Source organism: Coregonus lavaretus (genome assembly GCF_964263955.1).
Source record: "Coregonus lavaretus genome assembly, chromosome: 16".
Lineage (NCBI taxonomy): Eukaryota > Metazoa > Chordata > Actinopteri > Salmoniformes > Salmonidae > Coregonus > Coregonus lavaretus.
In genome coordinates this window covers 19273767-19284815 of record NC_140003.1, presented here as the reverse complement: position 1 = coordinate 19284815, position 11049 = coordinate 19273767, and the positions used below count along the sequence as shown (strand labels likewise).

Genomic DNA, 11049 nt, shown 5'->3' with positions numbered 1-11049 from the left:
GTCTTAGGTAAGTTAGGATCACCACTTTATTTTAAGAATGTGAAATGTCAGAATAATAGTAGAGAGAATGATTTATTTCAGCTTTTCTTTCTTTCATCACATTCCCAGTGGGTCAAAATTTTACATGCACTCAATTAGTATTTGGTAGCATTGCCTTTAAATTGTTTAACTTGGGTCAAACGTTTCGGGTAGCCTTCCACAAGCTTCCCACAATAAATTGGGTGAATTTTGGCCCATTTCTCCTGAAAGAGCTGGTGTAACTGAGTCAGGTTTGTAGGCCTCCTTGCTCGCACACGCTTTTTTCAATTCTGCCCACAAATTTTCTATAGGATTGAGGTCAGGGCTTTGTGATGGCCACTCCAATAACTTGACTTTGTTGTCCTTAAGCCATTTTGCCACAACTTTGGAAGTATGCTTGGGGTCATTGTCCATTTGGAAGACCCATTTGCGACCAAGCTTTAACTTCCTGACTGATGTCTTGAGATGTTGCTTTAATATATCCACATAATTTTCCTTCCTCATGATGCCATCTATTTTGTGAGGTGCACCAGTCCCTCCTGCAGCAAAGAACCCCACAGCATGATGCTGCCACCCCCGTGCTTCACGGTTGGGATGGTGTTCTTCGGCTTGCAAGCACCCCTTTTTCCTCCAAACATAACGATGGTCATTATGGCCAAACAGTTCTATTTTTGTTTCATCAGACCAGAGGACATTTCTCCAAAAAGTACGATCTTTGTCCCCATGTGCAGTTGCAAACCGTAGTCTGGCTTTTTTATGGCGGTTTTAGAGCAGTGGCTTCTTCCTTGCTGAGCGGCCATTCAGGTTATGTCGATATAGGACTCATTTTACTGTGGATATAGATACTTTTGTACCTGTTTCCTCCAGCATCTTCACAAGGTCCTTTGCTGTTGTTCTGGGATTGATTTGCACTTTTCGCACCAAAGTACGTTCATCTCTAGGAGACAGAACGCATCTCGTTCCTTAGCGGTATGACGGCTGCGTGGTCCCATGGTGTTTATACTTTCGTACTATTGTTTGTACAGATGAATGTGGTACCTTCAGGCGTTTGGAAATTGCTCCCAAGGATGAACCAGACTTGTGGAGGTCTACAATTAGTTTTCTGAGGTCTTGGCTGATTTCTTTTGATTTTCCCATGATGTCAAGCAAAGAGGCACTGAGTTTGAAGGTAGGCCTTGAAATACATCCACAGGTACACCTCCAATTGACTCAAATTATGTCAATTAGCCTATCAGAAGCTTCTAAAGCCATGACATCATTTTCTGGAATTTTCAAAGCGGTTTAAAGGCACAGTCAACTTAGTGTATGTAAACTTCTGACCCCCAATTATAAGTGAAATAATCTGTCTGTAAACAATTGTTGGAAAAATTACTTGTGTCATGCACAAAGTAGATGTCCTAACCGACTTGCCAAAACTATAGTTTGTTAACAAGAAATTTGTGGAGTGGTTGAAAAACAAGTTTTAATGACTCCAAATTAAGTGCATGTAAACTTCCGACTTCAACTGTACATTCTAACACCAACTCACAAACCACCATGGGTATGAGCATGTGTTAAATAGACACATTTTGGGAGATCAAGTGACAACATTGAATAGATTCCCATGAGTTTACTGATAGACTGTGACCACCCCTCCTGTCTTCCTCTCCCCTCCCTAATACACACCTATGAAATGTGAGGATCTCTCAGGGGAGATGTAGAGACAAACCAATCCATGAGTTCAGGTCAATAGTTCACCACGTTTAAAATACATCTACTGTTGATCACCATCATCCTGGCCAGCTGTTGACATTATCCTCTTACTGTAGATTACATTTACATTCCAATATCACATTATGGAAATAAAAGTAATCAGTCACAATGCATTGTGTATATATTTTAATATTCAAAAAATACTTCAATTTTGGCTTTCTTGTATATACACAGCCTGGTTTATGCTATACAGTGTAGTACTCTACTATTCTGTTAGGAAATGAAAAGTGCAAAGTAGTGGACCACGTTGCAGGCAATGTTATCCTCAGTCCACCACGGCATAGTAAACTTCAACGCTCCAAAGCCTTGTTGACATCTGCATTAATAAACCCATACAGGGACTGAGGTGTGACTTTCAGACATATCTAATAATACAGACATATCTTGGTTTCAGTTTTTTTTTTCTCTCTGAATGAACAGGGTCCATTTCATTGTGACCCACATCCACTTAACGTGCAAAGTAAAACTTGCTGTCCAAAGAAGCATTCCGTCAGAATATCCATAGTCCCATCACAGTATAGGCCTATACTGTATGGGATGCTTCTTCAAAAGAACATGTTGAGCTACAGATGTATAGTCCATGATAAAGCAGCAAATGAGGGGCCAGCCCGCATTCATGTATCAATGCTTTTGTTCCTATGATAAAAGTAATTTCAAGTTTGTTTTGGTTAACCTTAGTAAATATCTTGCACCAATAGAAGCACCCTCTTGCGTGCAAAAGCATCATTCAGCTATAGGATTCACAGCGTCAGCAACTTTTACAATAACCCAATGAAAGGAAATACAACAATCACCGCAAAGTAAATGTCATTTTAGGGCAACATTGGAATACCCAAATAGCATTTAGATACAGTAATTTTGCGTAGGTTTAGGTTAATGCATGGTTCGGTTCATAGGCTACGACCAATGGGCGGTAGTTATCGTTTCTTCTTTTGCTTCAAAGATTTTCTCCGTTTTACTATCATCTCATATAATTTGTCCATACCCTCGTGAAGTCCCTCGCCAATTATGGCGCAGCAAGGTTGGACGTGGTACGTGGTGGATGGGGTGAGCTCGTGGAGAGCCAGCTGTTTTTCAATGTCAGCGACTGGAAGAGATTTGGGCAGGTCCTGCTTGTTGGCTATCACCAGCAGCGGTGTGCCCTGGTTCTCTGCGAATTTGGTAACTTTATGCAGTTCTGTTTTAGCCTCCTCCAACCGGTCGACGTCTACCGAGTCCACCACATAGATGATGCCGTCCGTGCACCGACTGTAGGATTTCCATAGGGGTCGGAGCTTCTCCTGGCCTCCGACGTCCCAGAAGTGACAGCTGATCCCCTTTGCCGTACCATTACTGAGTTTGATTTTCTCCGTGTTGAATCCAATTGTTGGCACGGTGTTTACGAATTCGTTGAATTTCAGACGATAAAGAACAGTCGTTTTGCCAGCCGAATCCAACCCCAGCATCACAATGTGAAGGGATTGGAAAGCAGATATGTTGGAGAAACTGTTGCCCATTTTCAATAGCAGGTGAAAGGAACGTCTAGCTCCTCTGTAGCACCTATGTGATGGCCTAATACAGCGTTTCAATGTTCAATAGGCTCGTCGATTAATCCACAACAATGATAGCCTATCAACAAACGTAATGTCAATGTGTTTACAGGCCCGATGTGCGCTCTGGCTGGTTCATCCTCGTTTTGCCCTCAGAAGCATTGGGGAACAGTGTCCTCGTCTGTAGGATTAGAATTCTCCTCCACACTCCAGTTAAGATTCATTCCATTTTGCAACTGTATAACTCCTAACACTCACCAGACAGCTAAAGGACGATCCTGGTGGGTTATAACAAACACGCTGCTTGCTGTCTCGCACTGCTGTTTTCCCCGTGAGCACTGCGCACTTGTCTCCCGTCCCCGCGTCTCTATAGGCAAGTTGGCTGTCCAAAAAACGAGCCTCCGGTCCGGGATTGAAGAACATAAATCAAATCCACCTGCGAGTCGTGGATGAGTCCAAATTATCCCGAGAAATGGCTACACTGCGCCCATAAACAACATTACAATTATTGCAGCTATGAATTTGGGTTGATGTTATGAGCTCTATGGTAGGCTACGTCACGGCACATGTGGTCCGACTCTTACCACTGCGGCCGAAGCATACACACTGATGAGAGGACGAGGGAGCAGAAAGTAAAACAGCGCAGTAGCCTGCCTACCATAACATACGCTCCACCCATTCGGGCCATGCCAATCAAAGTGCACATTTATTATTATGGTGGCCACATGCACGTTGCTATGGCCACATGCACGTTGCTATGGTCGTCTTTATCGACATGCATATCGAAATCCATATAGCTAGAAATGTATAGGCGTAATAAATAGTCTACCCCTTTGCGTAACTCTAATTTGATTCGATTCACCAATAGGCCTGTGGATGATTAAAGTGAGAATATTCCAGATCAGATAATGATAACGAAAATGTATACAGTGTAAAGCAAAGGCCTAGGTTTAAAGCATAAGCATATACAGCTATACAAGCTAGTGATCAATTAGAAGGCTATTAGTTATTACATTAATAGGTATTTTAATATTGAGAATGAGCACCTTATTGTAGGTATTGGCTACGAATTACTATTTCGATGTCACTTTATGTACATAACATTGGTATAACGTAAAAACGATTGGTTCTAGTAGTATGCCTAATATCGTAAATAAATGCACAATTAAACGAATAACTAGAACTGACATATTCAGTAGATAGCGTTAGTATAGGTTTAACAATTTCAGAAATCCCTCCTGAGATTATAATGCAATATTTTTATAAGGGTAGAGAGGTTTTTTGAAAAAAGGCAATACATGGAGGACGACGCCACCTTCTGTCGAAGCCCAGCAACAACAGACCATAAATAAATAGAAGCATGCTTAGTCGCTTAAGCGCATGTGCGCTTGTTATTTTGTGGGGACTGGGGACATTTCAATGACACATCAAGTCATGTTTGAGTAGGTTCATAAACAAATCCACTCTTATGTGATAGGCCTCCCCTAACCTATAGGATAGAATAGGTTTATGTTCAGAAGGGGTAAAGCATTTCCCTTTGTGTTGGTTAAACCTGGTTAAGCTACAAGAGCATTAGTTTACTAACCATGATACAGGAATTTGAGGTGACATCAATGTTTGATGTTCATGATTATCATTCAGCTATAGGGTTGAGGATTAAACCTTCAAGAGTGTGCAAAGCTGTCATCAAGGCAAAGGGTGGCTATTTGAAGAATCTCAAATATAAAATATATTTTGATTTGTTTAACACTTTTTGGGTTACTACATGATTCCATATGTGTTATTTCATAGTGTTGATGTCTTCACTATTATTCTACAATGTAGAAAATAGTAAAAATAAAGAAAAACCCTTGAATGAGTAGATGTTCTAAAACCTTTGACCGGTACTGTATATACTGTATTCTAGTCATGGCTCATCCCATATAACTACTGCTATACACACCTTTTCTATTCACATACTGTCCATACGGTCTTTACACACCATTCACATACATATATATTATTTATATTCTGGACTCAGGTCTGGAAGCTATTTTCCTGCAATTCTATCCATTTTGCTATGGGGTTTTGTATTGTGTATTTAAAGTGCATTCGGAAAGTATTCAGACCCCTTGACTATTTCCAAATGTTGTTACGTTACAGACATATTCTAAAATTGATTAAATCGTTTCCCCCCTCATCAATCTATGCACAATACTCCATAATGACAAAGCAAAAACAGTTGTTTAGAAATGTGTGCATATTTAAAAAAAATACAAAACTGAAATATTACATTTACATAAGTATTCAGATCCTTTACTCAGTACTTTGTTGAAGCACCTTTGGCAGCGATTACAGCCTCGAGTTTTCTTGGGTATGACGCTACAAGCTTGGCACACCTGTATTTGGGGAGTTTCTCCCATTCTTCTCTGCAGATCCTCTCAAGCTCTGTCAGGTTGGATGTGGAGCGTCGCTGCACAGCTATTTTCAGGTCTCTCAAGAGATGTTAGATTGGCTTCAAGTCCGGGCTCTGGCTGGGCCACTCAAGGACATTCAGACACTTGTCCCGAAGCTACTCCTGCATTGTCTTGGCTGTGTGTTTAGGGCCATTGTCCTGTTGGAAGGTGAACCTTTACCCCAGTCTGAGGTCCTGAGCGCTCTGGAGCAAGTTTTCATCAAGGAACTCTCTGTACTTTTCTCAGTTAATCTTTCCTTCAAACCTGACCAGTCTCCCAGTCCCTGCCGCTGAAAAACATCCCCACAGCATGATGCTGCCACCACCATGCTTCACTGTAGGGATGGTGCCAGGTTTCCTCCAGATGTGATGCTTGGAATTCAGGCCAAATTTCAGGTCTCTCTGAGATGTTTGGTCGGGTTCAAGTCCAGGCTGGGAGACTGGGAGACTAGTCACTGTACCATAAAGGCCTGATTGATGGAGTGCTGCAGACATAGTTGTCCTTCTGGAAGGTTCTCCACTGTGTTCTTGGGGACCTTCAATGCTGCAAACATCTTTTGGTACCCTTCCCCAGATCTGTGCCTCGACACAATCCTGTCTCGGAGCTCTACGGACAATTCCTTCGACCTCATGGCTTGGTTTTTGCTCTGACATGCACTGTCAACTGTGGGACCTTGTATAGACAGGTGGGTGCCTTTCCAAATCATGTCCAATCAATTGAATTTACCACAGGTGGACTCCAATCAAGTTGTAGAAACATCTCAAGGATGATCAATGGAAACAGGATGCACCTGAGCTCAATTTGGAGTCTCATAGCAAAGGGTCTGAATACGTATGTAAATATGGTATTTTTCTGTTTTTTATTTGTAATACATTTGCAAATGTTTCTAAAAACCTGTTTTCATTTTAGAATAAGGCTGTAATTTAACAAAATGTGGAAAAAGTCAAGGGGTGTGAATACTTTCCGAAGGCACTGTAAATAAGGTGTTTCTGTTTGCAAAATGCATAAAAACCTGTTTTTGCTTTGTCATTATGGGATTTTGTGTGAAGATTGATGTGGATAAAAAAAAAAAAAATTCAGAATAAGGCTGTAACGTAACAAAATGTTGAAAAAGTCAAGGGGTCTGAATGCACTGTATATGCTGTATTCTCCACATAGCTCATTCTAATGTTTCTACTACTGTAGAGTGCATTTTAGTTACACTGTTTATACACACCCCATATTTATTTATATACTGGATTCTTGATATAGCTCATGCTAATATATCTACTACTGTACATATAATTCCTAGAATATCCTGTGTAAAGTCATCCAGTGTAAATGCGTATAGATTGCATGTGGATTACTGTTACCGTGCTATTTGGGTTGTTAATTGGATTCTTTCCGACATTTCTTGATTTCTTGTTCTTTCAGTTTTTTGTTTTTTTTCAGTTGATTAGTTGTGTACATGTTTGACATTTTACTGCATTGTTAGGAGCTAGTGACATTTCGCTGCACCTGCTATAACATCTGCTAAACGGTGTACTTGACCAATCAACTTTTATTCGATTTTTAGATCTGATAGGTTTACATTAAACTGTCAAAAACAGTTGAAAAACATTTGTGTCGTCATTCACTCTAACCCTAAAAAGCCACAGAAAACCAACTGTAATCCTGTTGTATTCTATTATCCTTCATTCCACAAATACACAGAGATATGCACATTACAGAACAGAACAGAACACATGCACATACTGTATCTGATAGCAGCCCTATCCTATATGTTCCTGGTTGGGTCTGAAATTCAAAAAATAAGCGGAAGGGCATTAAAGGGCATAGGCTATACAAATGAATGCACCACTTGATCCTAGTTAACAAACAGATCACCGACCATTTCGAATGCCAACGTACCTTCTCCGCTATGCAATCCGGTTTCCGAGCTGGTCATGGGTGCACCTCAGCCACGCTCAAGGTCCTAAACGATATTATAACCGTGATCGATAATAGACAGTACTGTGCAGCCGTCGTCATCGACCTGGCCAAGGCTTTCGACTCTGTCAACCACCGCATTCTTATTGGCAGACTAAATAGCCTTGGTTTCTCAAATGACTGCCTCGCCTGGTTCACCAACTACTTCTCAGATAGAGTTCAATGTGTCAAATCGGAGGGCCTGTTGTCTGGAACTATGGCAGTCTCTAAGGGGGTGCCACAGGGTTCAATTCTTGGGCCGACTCTTTTCTCTGTGTATATCAATGATGTCGCTCTTGCTGCTGGTGACTCTCAGATCCACCTCTACGCAGACGACACCATTTTGTATACATCTGGCCCTTCATTGGACACTGTGTTAACAAACCTCAAAATGAGCTTCAATGCCATACAACACTCCTTCAGTAGCCTCCAACTGCTCTTAAACACTAGTAAAACTAAATGCATGCTCTTCAATCGAACGCTGCTGGCACCCGCCCACCCGACTAGAATCACTACTCTCGACGGGTCCTAGAGTATGTGGACAACTACAAATACCTAGGTGTCTGGTTAGACTGTAAACTCTCCTTCCAGAATCACATTAAGCATCTCCAATCCAAAGTTAAATCTAGAATCAGCTTCCTATTTCGCAACAAAGCCTCCTTCACTCATGCTGCCAAACATGCCCTCGTAAAACTGACTATCCTACCGATCCTTGACTTCGGCGATGTCATTTACAAAATAGCCTCCAACACTCTACTCAGCAAATTGGAAGTAGTCTATCACAGTGCCATCTGTTTTGTCACCAAAGCCCCATATACTACCCACCACTGTGACCTGTACGCTCTTGTTGGCTGGTCCTCACTACATATTCGTCGCCAAACCCACTGGCTCCAGGCCATCTATAAATCACTGCTAGGCAAATCCCCGCCTTATCTTAGCTCATTGGTCACCATAGCAACACCCATCCGTAGTATGCGCTCCAGCAGGTATATCTCACTGGTCATCCCCAAAGACAACACCTCCTTTGGCCGCCATTCCTTCCAGTTCTCTGCTGCCAATGACTGGAACGAATTGCAAAAATCTCTGAAGCTGGAGACTCTTATGTCCCTCACTAACTTTAAGCATCAGTTGTCAGAGCACCTTACCGATCACTGCACCTGTACACAGCCCATCTGAAATTAGCCCACCCAACTACCTCATCCCCATATTGTTATTTATTTTGCTAATTTGCACCCCAGTATCTCTATTTGCTCATCATCTCTTGCACATCTATCATTCCAGTGTTAATACTAATTGTAATTATTTTGCACTATGGCCTATTTATTGCCTTACCTCCATAACTTGCTACATTTGCACACACTGTATATATATTTTCTGTTGTATTTTTGATTTACCCCATATGTAACTCTCTGTTGTTGTTTTTATTGCACTGCTTTGCTTTATCTTGGCCAGGTCGCAGTTGTAAATGAGAACTTGTTCTCAACTGACTTACCTGGTTAAATAAAGGTTAAATAAAAATAAAATAAATAATACAAACCTAAAATAGCCTACGCATATTCAATTTCAGCAACTGATGTTTGATGAAGTTCGATATTAAAGTCCTTCCAACCCTTTCCATGCCATGTTTCCTCTAAAATGATCAGACAAATCTTTAAAGTATTGAATTTTGTTGTTGAATATTGATTTAATTGAGAACATATGGGAATAAGGAAGTGATTGTTAATTGCCGTTAGCGGAGTTGCTATGAACCCAGATTTATATGAATGTAAAAGGGATCCTCCTTAGTTGGCTGTCCTCCACAGGCCTTGTTTTATATAATATAATGGAGTAGCAACAGAGGAGTGCTCACTCTGAGACTGATGACTGGAGGGGAGGGGGCCTCTCTCTATCTTTTCTCTCTCTCGCCCTATCTTTTCCCTCTTCAGTCCTCACCCTCCATTTCCCTTCCTCCCAGCAGACATGTGCGCGTGCACACACACACAGTTTTGTATTGCTATCCTTGTGGGGACCAAATAATTGATTCCCATCCAAAATCATATTTTCCCTAACCCTAAATATAACCCGAACCATAACCCCAAAATCAACCCTTAACCTAACCGTAACCCCTAACCCTAACCTTAATTCTAACCCTAACCCTAATTGTAAACCTGACCCCTAAGCCTAAAATAGCATTTTTCCTCATGGGGACTGGCAAAATGTCCCCACTTGTCAACATTTTCCTTGTTTTACTATCCTTGTGAGGACAAACACACACACACACACACACACACACACACACACACACACACACACACACAATGTATTTCTCTACGTTTCAAGATTTGAAGGCTTTTGTGAGGAACTCATTATCACTGCCTCATCGGTCTGAAATTGTAAGGTTTTCAGTACATTATGCTTCAGGTTTATGGTGGAGATCAGCAATGTGACATTAGGTTGGCTGGTAATAACTTCATACATTTATGATGGCAATAATGTTTTAGCACTTCATCACTTCACTGAAACTTTAACGCTCAAAGAACCTAAATACATTTGAATAGTTGTCCACTAGATGGCAGAATCTAACACAAAACACATGCATTAAGTTGTCGCTATGTTCTCGAGAGGTTATACCAGTAAGCTAAAATTGCACTATTTACACTAGCCAGGATCCGAGATTAGGGTCAGGTCTAGTTCACAACTGAAATAGAGTTGGTTTAATACCATCTTTATCTTGTATTTTCACAGCCGCAGTAAAACACACATGCATACACTTGTGTCTCCAAAGTCAACCACCATACCATGTAACACCAGTCAAAGCAGCAAAAACACACTCACATGCTAACACTCACACTCCCCCAGGTATTACTGTTTATCACTATTCCTATGTGCAAAAACATTGCATCACCTCCTCTCTCTCGCACACACGCACACACGGACGTACCCACGAGTGCACATACACACATACTCCCAGGTGTGTTTCATCCTGCAGCAGGAGTTAGAGGGAGGGAGGAATAGTTTTTTTCAACCTGGAGTCTTAGAGGAGACCCAACAGATGTGCTGTCAGTAACGATCCATCTCCTTTTAGTTACCTCCGCTCCTCCTGCTTTTGATAAGACCTCTTAAAGTTTCATTAAAGTTTCATTTCAAGAAGCTGCAATCATTGAGTGCTTTCGGAGTAAATCCTACAATTTCCCATGAGAATAATAAAAACGAATATTTTGTTATGTGATTTATTCATTTCACCAAGAATTTCGTTGTAAGATTTTTCTTTGTGTGGGAGTGAGCCTTACCCCAAATATTTGGACCGTGCTTGGACATGTTTTTTGTTAGTTTCGGTCAGCCTAAGTCTTTATAGTACACCACAAGGTGTGGTTAAATCGTGTTAGTCT

At 41.2% G+C, this 11049-nt stretch overlaps 1 protein-coding gene across 1 annotated transcript; it reads right to left on the bottom strand.

The window, feature by feature from the left end:
- Positions 1 to 1881: 1881 nt before the first annotated feature.
- LOC311143483 (ADP-ribosylation factor-like protein 4C) lies at positions 1882 to 3876 on the bottom strand. Its single transcript, XM_084179309.1, has one exon. It carries the CDS (start codon positions 3264 to 3266, stop codon positions 2688 to 2690), a length of 579 nt encoding a protein of 192 aa, XP_084035435.1. The 5' UTR covers positions 3267 to 3876; the 3' UTR covers positions 1882 to 2687.
- Between the last annotated feature and the right edge of the window lie 7173 nt (positions 3877 to 11049).